Source organism: Onychomys torridus, chromosome 17, assembly GCF_903995425.1.
Source record: "Onychomys torridus chromosome 17, mOncTor1.1, whole genome shotgun sequence".
Lineage (NCBI taxonomy): Eukaryota > Metazoa > Chordata > Mammalia > Rodentia > Cricetidae > Onychomys > Onychomys torridus.
In genome coordinates, this window is record NC_050459.1 from 11,494,589 (window position 1) to 11,507,213 (window position 12,625).

The window sequence follows — 12,625 nt, forward strand, 5'->3', positions numbered from 1 at the left end:
CTAGGAAGGAAGTGAAATGATTGGGCAGAGAAAGACATATGAGGTGTGAGGAGACAGGAACTAGAGCCCTTTTCAGCTGAGGACTCAGAGGCTTGCAGTCAGAGGATCATGGAGACAGGATCTCACCTTCCATTCAGCCTGAGGATTTGGTAGTGGTGAGAAGTTTCTCTAGTGTCTTGTTCCTTTGTCTCTCTGATATTTCAGCATTTACCCCAATATCTGGCTCTGGGTTTTTATTATAAGACCATTTAGGATTCTTGCAACAGTGGGGTGACAGGACAAAGTTTTGTCACTGTAACAACACACCCAAAGTGCCCCTGTCCTGGTGCAAGGGTTGACTGACCTTAGCTGTCCAGGGGTCCACCTTCATGAGAGTGTTTGCCTTGTGTGGAGAGGTAGACGTGGTAGGATTCATGGCTGATGATGTCTTCACTGTGGTCTGTGCTAGATGTCTCCTATCCTCCTCCATAGGAGAAAGGCCTTCCCTCTCCTTGGGATGCTTTTCTTGCCTACAGCACATCTTGAAAACACTAAGGTCACTCAGAAGAGCTCCAGGCATTAGGAGTCACAAACATCTCTCTTGTTCTGACAGTAGAAGGGGCATTTATAGCCAAGGATGTTCAAGATTCCTTCCCCATGCCTGCACGTGTATACTGATGCATGGCCTCCCTTGCTATCTAGCTTTGATTTTGAGCTCATTGAGGGTACAGGGTGGTCAAGATCATCTTCTCTCCTCTGATGCCACCCCACACAGGTGCCCTTTATAAATTGAGCATCCTTGCAATTGGATTTAGTCTATATTTTGGAAGATTTGAGGTCAAATCTGGTGATTTTCATGTTCCCAGAGCAGTTGTTTTTGTTTTTGTTTTTGTTTTTACCAAATCCAAGGGCACAGCCCACTGGATTGGTCAGAGGTGACATGCACTCCCTACTTCTGAGTACTGAGTACCTGCCAGCCCCAAATCAGGGCCAATCTGATTCTGATACAGGTGTACTAAGTGGGGCAGATGAAGCCTGTGAGGAGTGTAGACAGAGGCGGTAGGTGCTTAACCCTCTCCCTCCTGTTCTCTAGGACACTAGTATGGACAACTAAGCCATGCCAGCCTCTGGAGCCCATGTGGATACATCCACTGCTGGGATGTCAGGGCACACAGCTGCCTGCCACTGGCCATGTTGACTTAACTCACATAGTCATGCTGTGTGTGTGAGAGAAACTTTCTGTTCATGTGTATTGAATTATTGCCTTACATGAGTGCACACAGATCAGGGCACAGTGGAAGCAGAACAGTGGCATTGTGGACAATGATGTCAGCTTCCCGGGGCCCTGAGAATCACATGGACTTTGCCTGTAATTCCTGTCTTCAAGCGTCCCCAGGCTTTCTCCCTATACTCTGTTCTTCCTCCCCTGCTTTTAGACTCAGATACCCCTGCAAAAGAGAGCAGGAGAAATTCTAGTCGCCTGCTAGATTAGAGCCAATGTTAATCTCATCCAGATTCAGAATGCTGCCTCTTCTCTTGCTCCTGATCTGCATCTCTGTGGGGAGTAGGGAGATGGAGAAAAGGGTGTTTCCTGGGGCTTGTGAGCTAGATCAGTAGTTAGGCGAACTGGCTACTCTTGTAGGGGACCTTGGTTAGATGGAAGCTCACAAATGTCTGTAACTCCAGTTCTAAGAGATCCAGTGCCCTTTCTGACCTCCATGGGTGCTGTATGCACTTTGTGCACAGAATACATGTAGGCAAAACAACCATACACATAAAATTAAAGTATGTAAGAATATACTTTCATTGCATTTTTGAGAAATTTGCTAGTTTGCCAAAACAATCCAAATGTCATATAAAATAACCCCCACATCCTTCATCAAGACAGGGTTCCCTGGATGGAATCCTTGGTGTGAGTGCTTACTTCACCCTCCCTTACCTGTCAGTGCTATCACCAACACAGGCTCCTGAGCCATTGGTGGATTTGATGCCAATTTTCTAAGCAGGGCTGGCCATGGCTTTGGTTCACCAAGGATCTGCCAGGCCCAGCAGTAATCAGTACATTGGTACTTTCTGAAAACATCACTTAACTCTGCACATAGGTGCCTGAACTACTGCCTTCATGTCATGCTTAAACTCGTCCTCCAAAGCACTTTGACCATAGTATCTCTTCCTAGGGTGTGGTTTCAGAGGACCTCTGTCCCTGTCTTCAAAGTTGTCTGCCCCATGTGGAACATGGCACTAGCATGTGTGTGTGTGTGTGTGTGTGTGTGTGTGTGTGTGTATAGGGAAGCCTTGTATAGCTCCCCAGCATCTACAGGAACTACTGAGAGGTGGGGGGTCCTGTGCAGCTCCCCAACATCTACGGGAGCTGCTGTGGGGTGCAGGGTCCTGTGCAGCTCCCCAGCGTCTATGGGAGCTGCTGTGGGATGGAGGGTCCTGTGCAGCTCCCCAGCGTCTATGGGAACTGCTGTGGGGTAGAGGGTCCTGTGCAGCTCCTCAGCATCTATGGGAGCTGCTGTGGGGTAGAGGGTCCTGTGCAGCTCTCCAGTGTCTATGGGAGCTGCTGTGAGTTGGAGGGTCCTATACAGCTCCCCAGCATCTGTGTTCACTTCACTTGGCAACCTTAGACTTCATTCTAAAAATGTTCAGCGGAACTTTCCAAAAAAGCCTCTGTGGCAGCCGGATATTTAAGGTAGCAGATTTGTGATGCAGTGTGGGCAGGTTGCTAGGCAACTGTGACTCCTCCAGGTCCAGCCCTAGCATCTCTAGGCAGAGAGCAGGGAGGGGCATGGCCTGACTGTCACTCCCTGGGCAAGGCAGAAAGCTCTGTTTGGGGCACACATAGAAGCTGATGTGGCAGGGAGGTGTCTCACTCAGCATGCGGACAGAGGAACATCCTGAGGCCTTGGTTTTTAAGGTTGTAAAAAAATACGTTGCAGGCTGTTTATACAGTGAGAAACTTGGCTGGCTCCTCTGAACTCCCTGTCGTTCAAAGGGCCACACAAATGCCTCTGATCCTTGAGGAACTGTGTGTGCTGGGAATTGCTGGCTCCAGGAAGGGAATGCCAACTCCTAGGGCTCGTCCATGCCCCTGGAGTCAATGCCCCCTCCGTGGCTGACGTCAAGCAAGGTTCCCAGTGTCACCAGCTGTGGAGTGAGGGGCTGATGAGTGGGTATTGCTGTATCTTCCCATGACTTGGGATGGCGCAGAGGTAGCCCGGCTGAGAGCACAGGCAGGAGGGACAAACAGGGCAGTCGCAAGGTCTGATGCTTTGCAGATTGTGTCTGCTTTAAATGTAATTGCTCTTGTTGTAACGCTGAAAAACCCAACTGTTAGTCATAGCTCCACGTGACACTCAGCTGCTGAAGTTCATGAGCATTCAGCAACGGCTTTCTGAGACAATGTGCACTGACCGTAGGCAAAAGAAGTTGTTAGTCACTGGTGGGAGGGGACCCCCTGCCTTCCTTTGAGAAGGAAGACACCTTCTACACACACATATAACAGAATCCACCCACATCGGTGCATAGCAGCCTCTCTTGTCCTAGGGCTGCTGTGACTATGTGGCCTAGTCCAGCTCCCGATACCCACATGGTATGCATGAGAGCAACTAGTAGCAAAGAGACCCGGGACTAGAGAGAAAGCACTGTCTAAGCCGCACCTCCATAAGAAACACACAGGGGAAGAGGTGCTGAAGGGTGAGGCTCAGAGACTAGGAAAGGCAGAGTGTCTCAGTGCTGCCTGCCACTTACCTGTCCTGTTACCTAGAGTTGGCGTCTACCTCAGACTGTCCCTTGTGTCTTGTGACTGGGGCTGCCTCCTTTTTGGTCCTCCGAAGTGTTATAGACTAGACATCGGCATGTTTATGGCTGCTTTCTACCCCCTGAACCTTGGTGGGCTTCTGCCACTGAAAGTGTAGCGTCCGTGACCCTGTAGCTTGTTCCCTCCATTCTCGCCATTGCTTCTCCCTTCTACCTCAGGGTGTCCTCAGAGCAGCCCTCCTGCTCTCTGCATCTCTGGTGTATACCCTCCTGGCTTCCTTAGACACATGTCAGAACATGCTTCTGGAGTCTCGCTGTGTCTTCCCACTGCTGGCATGATGGGATAGGGTTTTGATCCCTGGATAAGGCAGACATTGAAAGTTAAGGCACCTCAGCTTTAGAACAATAGACCTCCTATGGAGTTCCCTATTCTCTCACCCCACAAGCCAACATATTGAGTTTCTACTGCCCCAAGCTTCCCTGACAAGGGGTTCTCCCACACCCTTGCACAGTGTCATTGCCCTCCCCAAGGTCATAAGCAGCCCCTCAGTTCAGACACTCAGGGACTGGTTATTTCTCTCTGGCTCCAGGTAGTGTGCTACATGTACGTATGTTGTGCATGTTGAGCACACAGAGCTACACCACCCTCCTTTCTTCTTTAGGCCACCGAGAGCCTGATCTCCTTTAAAAAAATAAATGATCTAGAAAAAAAAGGAGATTGGAAAATCCAAGGAGGTTTTTACTGAGGTCTCCAAGTTTACAAAACATCAGGTAAAGAATCTATTCTTACTTCTGGGGATAGTCTTAGAACCATTCTGTCTCTGTCTCTCTTCTCTCCCTCCCCCATCTCTTTCATTGTAGCAGGCTTTCTTGGACTTCTAGCCCCAAATCATGGAGACATTATTAATTATGAATGCTCAGCCTTAGCTTAGGCTTGTTTCTAGCTAGCTTTAAAAAAAAAAAAAAAACAAAAAACTTAAATCAACCCATTTCTATTAACCTATGTGCTTCCCCAAGGCTCATTTACCTCATCTACATACTGTCCATCCTGCCTTTCTGCTTCCTCCATGGCTGGCTGGCCCCCAGGTGACTGGCTGGCTCCCCTTTTTTCTCTGCCTGTTAGCCAGACCTATCTATCCCTCCTCTGCCTAGCTATTGGCCTTTCAGCTTTTTATTAGACCAATCAGGTGCCTTAGGCAGGCAAGGTAAAACAGCAGCATATCTTTACATAATTAAACAAATGCAACACATCTTTACATAGTTAAACAGACAATCTATTCTACAACATTTCCACCTTTTGTCTAAATAAAAAGGAGAGGTTTTAACTTTAATATAGTAAAACTATATACAGTAAGAACAATTATCAAATAAAAATTACATTTACAGTATCCAGTTCATTTGCATTTGGCAAATTCAGATAAAATACTCCATTATTTATCCTATCTTCCTGAGTCCAAAGTTTTGTACCTAATTTACCTTCTATCATAACTAACAAAAACTGTCACTATAACTATGTAGTCCATCAAAGACCCCAGGAGGATATAAAATTACCTGAGTAAACAAGAGGTGTAGTGCAAGCTATTTCCAAAACTATAGAAATGACAGAGACATCTGACTGCCTGGACAGCCACCCAAGGATCCTCCACAGTGTTGGGGCATCCATTTTTGACCTATAGGCCTAGAATATCTGGCAGACTTATTCTATGAAGCAGGAATTTTGAAAGACTTCCCTACCTTGTCTTGGCAAAGTTTGGCAGTTACTTTCCTTTGTGTACTGATTGTCCAGTTTAGACAGTATACTGTCAGCAGTCAAGGCAAGGACAGTTTCTTGCCCAAATGACTAGCTTTGCCACAATGAAAGCAAACTCCATATGGAAGTTCTTTGATGCCCATCATCCTTTTATGAAGTAGACTGGTATTGCTAGGAGCAGACATGTCTTACTGTCATGAAAAGCCTTATGTTATTAAACATCTTAAATGCCATATTCTGTAGGTCTCTGAAGTGTTTGAAGATCACCTATTTAGTATCTAAAATATGTCTGTTTAACCTTGAAGATATACCTAATATGACTACAAGTTTGATTATTATAGATGACTAAGCTACTAACCTGCATTTCTTAATTATACATTACATTTTTAAATGAACTACATAAACACAATACCCCAAACATGAGTAGAAACATATATACAGTATAACAAAAATAACTTTAAATTTGTATCAATGTACCAAAAATCCCATACCAATTTAAAATATTTGAGGTTAACAATTGCCTTTTTATCCTTTAGCCTCCCTAAATGATGATAAACATCCATAACCCACTGAATAACCAAAAACCACTCATCCCACCCCTTGGAAATATAGGTGTGTTGTGTTCTCTAGACTATTTCCTGTTGTCTGGGGGTGATAGCATGTTTAGGAGGCCCTGAGAAAATTGAGATAATGGTCAAGTCCTAGGAAAACTAATTGTTACATTTATTGTCGTGTCTCAGAACTGTTCCCATGCAGAAGAATCAGTATAAATGTCACCTGTTTTGTAGTTTTTCTGGTTTATTTCTTTATTTCTGTAGCCAAGATTTTCAGGTGGTCTCCCCCAATCAAACATGATTACTAGTAACCTTGAAGGAATCCACAGCCTTTTATTTCCTGTGGAAACAAAAGCATAACTTTTTTTCTCAATGCAATACACTTTCTGAATTCCATTTTAAAGTTAAGATATCACTAAAGCCATCTAGGCTGGTGTAATTCAGCAATTCCTTTTACAAGCTAATGTCTCTCAGCAGTTGTTTGCTCATCAGCATTCAAAATATTCAAAGTCAACACCACACCACACAGGATCCAGACTCCCTGTGGATTTCCCATCTTTACCTGTCTATTTTCCTTTATATTACTTTACTCTTTCTTTAAAGACTTTATTATTTTTAAGCTACTTATTTTTTCTATGTCTAGACCAGTTTTCTTTTTTTTCTTAAGTGCCTATGCACATGTTAAGCACACTGTAAACTATTTAGAGGTTTTTTTCATTCTGGACCTACTTTTGTGTGCACCTATAATTAATTATTCTCTTACCATGTGAGCCAAACCTTAAACTGCTATGTGGCAGCTAGGCCCTCTACTATGTGGCTCTGGTGGCTGGCTCTGCCCTGCTCAGCTCCATAAGAGCTGAGTTTTATGCCCTATGGGCCTGGCCAAGAGCTGTGTTTATTTGGGAGCTGCATTTAACCACCCTTCCCAGCTCTAAGAAGTTGGTGCCTGCACTGTGGCAGGCATTTTTACTTAACTTTTTGTTTCTAGTTAACATGCTGGCATCTCAAGTGCTTGCTGTATGGCAGGGCCGTGCCTCTGTATGCTAGGAGCACCAGGCTACTAGGAAGCACTGTCTTCCACTGTCCCCCATCTTTCTCAGTCTGTACATAGAAATATGCGTCCCATGTTGGGTGCAATTGTAGCAGGCTTTCTTGGACTGCTGACTGTCATGATTTTGGGCTGGCAAATCATGACATAGAGACATTATTAATTATGAATGCTTAGCCTTAGCTTAGGCTTCTTTCTAGCTAGCTTTTTTTTTTAAACTTAAATTAACCCATTTCTGTTAATCTATGTGCTGCTCTGAGGCTCATTTACCACATCTATGTACTGTCCATCCTGCTTTCCTGCTTTCTCCATGTCTGTCTGTCTGGTTCCCCTTTTCTTTCTGCTCACCAGCCCCACCTATCCCTCTTCTGCCTAGCTATTGGCCATTTAGCTTTTTATTAGACCAATTAGGTGTCTTAGGCAGGCAAGGTGAAACAGAAACACATTTTTACATAGTTAAAAAAATGCAACATACACAAATGCAACCCATCTTTACATAGTTAATTACTCTGCAGAACAAACAAATACAACACATCTTTACATAGTTAAACAACTATTCTGCAGAACAAATGCAACCCATCTTTACATAGTTAAACAATTATTCTGCAGAACAAACAAATGCAACCCATCTTTACATAGTTAAACAATCATTCTACAGAACAAACAAATGCAACCCATCTTTACATAATTAAATAATTATTCTGCAGAACAAACAAATGCAACACATCTTTATATAGTTAAGCAAATATGCTTTTTCACAACACTTGCTCTCCCTCTCTCCCTCTTTCTGCCTCTGACATATATGCTGCACCTGCTTCTGAGATACCTGGCCATCTGTAACTTGCCCAAATTTTTCTCAAAGATTCAGATTCATTGCATATATTCCTTAGATCCCTTCTACTCTTCTTCCCTCTCTGCTGTGTTCTGTCCTCTCTTTCCTAAGTGGGGCTCCCTTATGACCAGGTGGTGAGCAGTGTGAATAGGGAATAAGAACATGAGGTGTTGATGCTGGCTGAGTGGACAGTGTGTGCCAAGTCCTGCTTTCCACAACTTTTGTCCTCAGGGACTCAGATTATCTCCACATGATGGGAACTAGTAAGGCTTTGAGAGATTTAATCATGATGCTGACCAAGAGTTGTTGGATTAAAACCCTGTCAGCCTCATGAAGGGTGTCTGTAGGCAGCACTTGGCCTACTTGTTCTGTGGAACTTGGCAAGGGCTTCATTCTTCATAGGGTTTCCTCATAACAATGCACAACAGATATTAATCTGCAGGGACTGTAGAGTACATGAAGATGTATCATCAGTGCATGGAGGGGATCTAGAGACCAATGCCTCAGCTGTGTCTGCAGGTATAGCTCTCATATTTTTGCAGCTGTAAGACAGAGGTAGAGGCACTCAGCTCTGTGCTTTCTTGGGCCTACATTTCCCCCTGCTTCCCCACCTGCTGTTCCTGTACACTCCTCAATAGCAAACTCAATAGCTATTTGCTGTGCCTCTGCAGTTGAGATGCACTTTGCTTTTCTTCTCTCTGTAAGACACACATGCCATTCTTCCCTTTCTGAAAGATCTTCTGTAGGAACACTTCACCATCTAGAGACTTCGGAAGCCCTACCCTCTCTCACCTCAGGCCACCTATAGGTCAAAATTCTTACAGGCACTTATGTGTAGGCACTGCTCACATTTTGAAAATCCTTTCTATCTCACATGAGCAATGACTTCCTGCATCCTGTTCTACTTGGGAGTTCCTTGAGACCTAGACCTTCTGGGCGTGTCTTCATCCCCACCAAACAGAATGTGTAGCTCATCCCAGCAGGAGCTCAGGAAATATGTAATGATTGAACAAGTACTGAATGAAGGAACAACTGAACAAGGAGAGGAAAGCCAAGACAGAGCAACTGTGTCCCAGAAGAGGGAGGCAGGAGGCATGAAAAACCAGGAGTTCGGGTACCACTAGAGACCGTTCATCCTCATACACGCTCACTAGGCTCTGCTCTTGGTGCCTGCCAAGTGCTTTTGGCTATATCTTGATGAGAAGAACATTGAGAAACCCTCTTCTACAGGGACCCCAAGGCCTTCACTTCTGAAGCTCACTTGGACTGTGACCTTCAGCTACCACCATTCCTTCCCAAATCTGCATGATGTGAAGTTCCGTCTCTGTCAGGGAGCAGCATTCTCAGTAGAGAACCATTTTAAAAAGGTTCTCTCTCTCTCTCTCTCTCTCTCTCTCTCTCTCTCTCTCTCTCTCTCTCTCTCTGTGTGTGTGTGTGTGTGTGTGTGTGTGTGTGCGCGTGCGTGCGCATGTGTCATATGCACATGCATGCGCATGTATACATAAGCCATAGTGTGTGTGTTGGTCAGAGAGCATCTCGTAGGGATTGGTTTTCTCTCTCTGTTATATGGGACCTGGGATTTGAACTCAGCTTGTCAGGATTACCAGCAAGCATTTTGCCGGCTGAACCATCTCACTAGTCTAAGAATAGTTTTAATGGGCTTAATGGTCCTTCCCTTCTCTTAGGAGGTAGTCTTAAGTTCTTAGCACGCAAAGCCAAGAGTACTTAGTAAGCAACAGAGAAAGTACAGGTATCTCCTTCTGATATTGTTCTGGGTCAGGCATTGAGTGTTAGTGAACTTACAGGTCTTCTGTATCATTCCCCATATTATGCCCAGGACTGAGCTGTGTGTCCATACCTTGGCCTCAGGTTGTCTAAGTGGTGGACACAGAATATATTGTTCTCATAAAGCCAAAGTTCAGTGTGGTCCCTTGGTTAGGATTGTACAGGTGATTGGTGGCAGAGCCAGGAAAGATGAGACTGCTGAATGCCAAAGTACTTTTCCTAAACTATGCCATATAAGATATCCTTTAATACAAATCTTCGTTAGAAAGGCTGACCCATGCCCTGCAATTCTGGGTCTGTGTGTTCCAGTTCAGTGGTCTTAATGAATACTGATGTGCACTCCTTTCATATGAGCTGTTCTCAAGCATCTCATTTTTTGCCCTCCTAGGAGCCCCATGGTGCAGGTGGAAGCATCTTTCTTTCTGTCATGAGGACAACAAGGTTGACTCTAGGCATGGCAGACTGTTTATGCAAAGATCTAAGTTTTTTCTGCTTCATCATCTTTTCTTAAAGTCTTACCTTTCCATCTCCTCTACTTCCAATGTGAAATGGAGGTCATTACCTTCATGTCACTCTGGTGTGTTATAGTTTCTGGGGCACTTGATGGTAAGTGATTGTCAGCTGCATTTTGAGATGTGTTGCTGTGTGCTCTGGCCTGTCTAAGCTCTGGAGCATCACTGGCCGCGCAGGAGCTGTTCTGGCTTGCTCTGCAGGCTAGCTGCTGGGGCAGTGGCACTCTGTTTGTCTTGGAGATGCTCTCACTATGATCCCTATTTGGCTGGACATGAACAATGAAGCATGCCTGAAAAATAATAATAGTTCCTTAGTACAAAGAGCGCAAGACAATGTATAGAACATGTCAGTGATGCCCATGCAAACACACCATGGTCCTCACGGCTCCAGATTGTGTTCACACTGGCTAGAGGATGGAGCTGAGGGTGTGTCCATGGAACCATGCAAGCGGGGGAGCCCCCGTGTTGTAGAAGACAACACTGAGTTCCAAAGAGCTCAGACTGCCACTCATGTTGTGAGCTATGACTGCTGCACAGAGTCCAGCTGCTATGCATTCATAGCTGTTCATGGGACGCTTCTGTTACCAAAGTCAAGTTTGGTCAGTCTAAAGTGTCTAGTTAACTAAGTTACATAATTTCTTTTTGGCCAACACATAACTTTTTGAAACTTCTTTTTAAAAGATGGCAATGTTAAAAACAACTGACTGTATCATGCTGCAGTACATGGAGACAAGAAGCAGATGCTTCCTCATATATATGTATACATATATATGTACGCTTATATGCATACATATGTAGACATATGTGCATCACACATATATACACACCGTGTGTGGATATGTGCATACATGTATGTGTTTGCATACATATATGAGCTGTCATTTCTCTCAAAGTACCATGCATGTCAACTAAGACACTTCACCTACCTTATGTTTGAGAATGCCGGCTTTTGCTTTGTCTTTGACAATTACTACTACTATATTTTGAACGATTTTTAATTTTAGTTGAAGCACATGACACCACACTTCTGGGGGTATGTATGAGTGGCTTTCTAAAATTATTATCGCATCTAGAGATTGTTCCTTTTTTGGTGACTGTTGGACAATAACAACAACACAATTGGCTTTGTTATAAGTTGTCCTGTTTTGCCAAGTTCTTTAAAGGCACAGACTGCTGCCTGTGTTCCTTTTAACCTGTCAAATATGGATGAAGCCAGCTCTGCCCCTTGTGAGCAGTGCAGAGTGATTCAGCCCAGACTCATGTTGTCACCATTGGTCCAGAATCATACAGACCCCTTTGGAGATCCCCACACCTTGGCTCCTGTACAGTTCATTTTCTTGTGTATTGATCACTTTAGGGATCACTGTAGTGGGACCCTAACTTCCCATTTCCCAAAGGACATGTGTAGAAGGTCGAGCCTGCCCCATGGAGCTGAGGTTGACTAAGCTCAAAGGCAACTTTCATGGACTGACTCTGTTCAAAGGTATGGAACTTTCTGTGAGTGTGTTTCTCTTTGTCTGTCTTGTATGAAGCAGCGGACACACACAGTGAGTGACATTAATGCCAGGGCCCAATTCTGAGAGACTAGACCACTCTGTCCCAGTTGACGAGGGAGGAAGCAGCCTTGCTACTTGAGGCCTATAAGAATTGTGTAGGACTTTTAAAAAGGATGTCTGTACTGAAAATATACAGAAAAATTTAAGGGTTAAATTTTCGTTAAAGTACTGTCTACTTGAAGATTTTAAAAAAAGTTGTTATTATTATCATTCTTGTTACTGCCATAGAATCAAATTACCACTTTGTGTGTCTGAGGCGACTCCTGGATTTTTTGTTTTCGTTTGTTTTGTTTTTGATCCATTAAGAAAATGGTTGTGATTAATCAATGTGTAGAAGGTGTCAGGAGAAAGGAGAGTTCTGTGAAGTTGTTTTCTTTGAGAGTTGGTTTCCTCTGTGAGATCAAAAGCCCAGCTCAGGCTGGGTTCCTGAGACACACCGCTTACCTTACATCTGCCAGCATATGCGCACCGTGCTTTAGTTATCCAAGGTTCTAGCACAACATGTTGTAGTCGAAAGTTTTGTCCAGTCCCGCCCGGCCCCGCAGTCCCACGGTCACTTATAAAATAACGACTCAGAGGCTTAATATTATTTACAAACTTATGGCCATGGCCTATGGCTCAAGCTTCTTGCCAGCAAGCTCTTATAACTAAACTCAGCCCATTTCTATTAATCTATATGTCGCCACATGTTCTGTGGCTTTACCTGGGTGCCATTCCATGGATGCCGGGATGGCATCTCCTCTGCCTCTGCCTTTCTTTCTCCTCTCTCTCCAGTTGAAAGGTACCGTCTAACCTTATGCTGCCTTACCATTGGCCAGACAGCTTTATTTACCAACCAATCAGAGCA

General features: G+C 44.4%; 1 protein-coding gene across 5 annotated transcripts in view; it reads left to right on the forward strand.

The window, feature by feature from the left end:
• Positions 1–12,625, forward strand: part of Dlgap2 (DLG associated protein 2) — a 724,943-nt gene that overhangs the window by 336,613 nt on the left and 375,705 nt on the right. Inside the window, exon 2 of one of the 5 annotated variants that reach the window (XM_036166327.1) lies at positions 11,580–11,705. The exons of the other annotated variants lie outside the window; for them this stretch is intronic. Coding sequence (XP_036022220.1) covers positions 11,648–11,705 — 58 coding nt within the window. The 5' untranslated portion in view covers positions 11,580–11,647. The remainder of the gene's footprint in view (positions 1–11,579; positions 11,706–12,625) is intronic. 5 annotated transcript variants of the gene reach the window in all.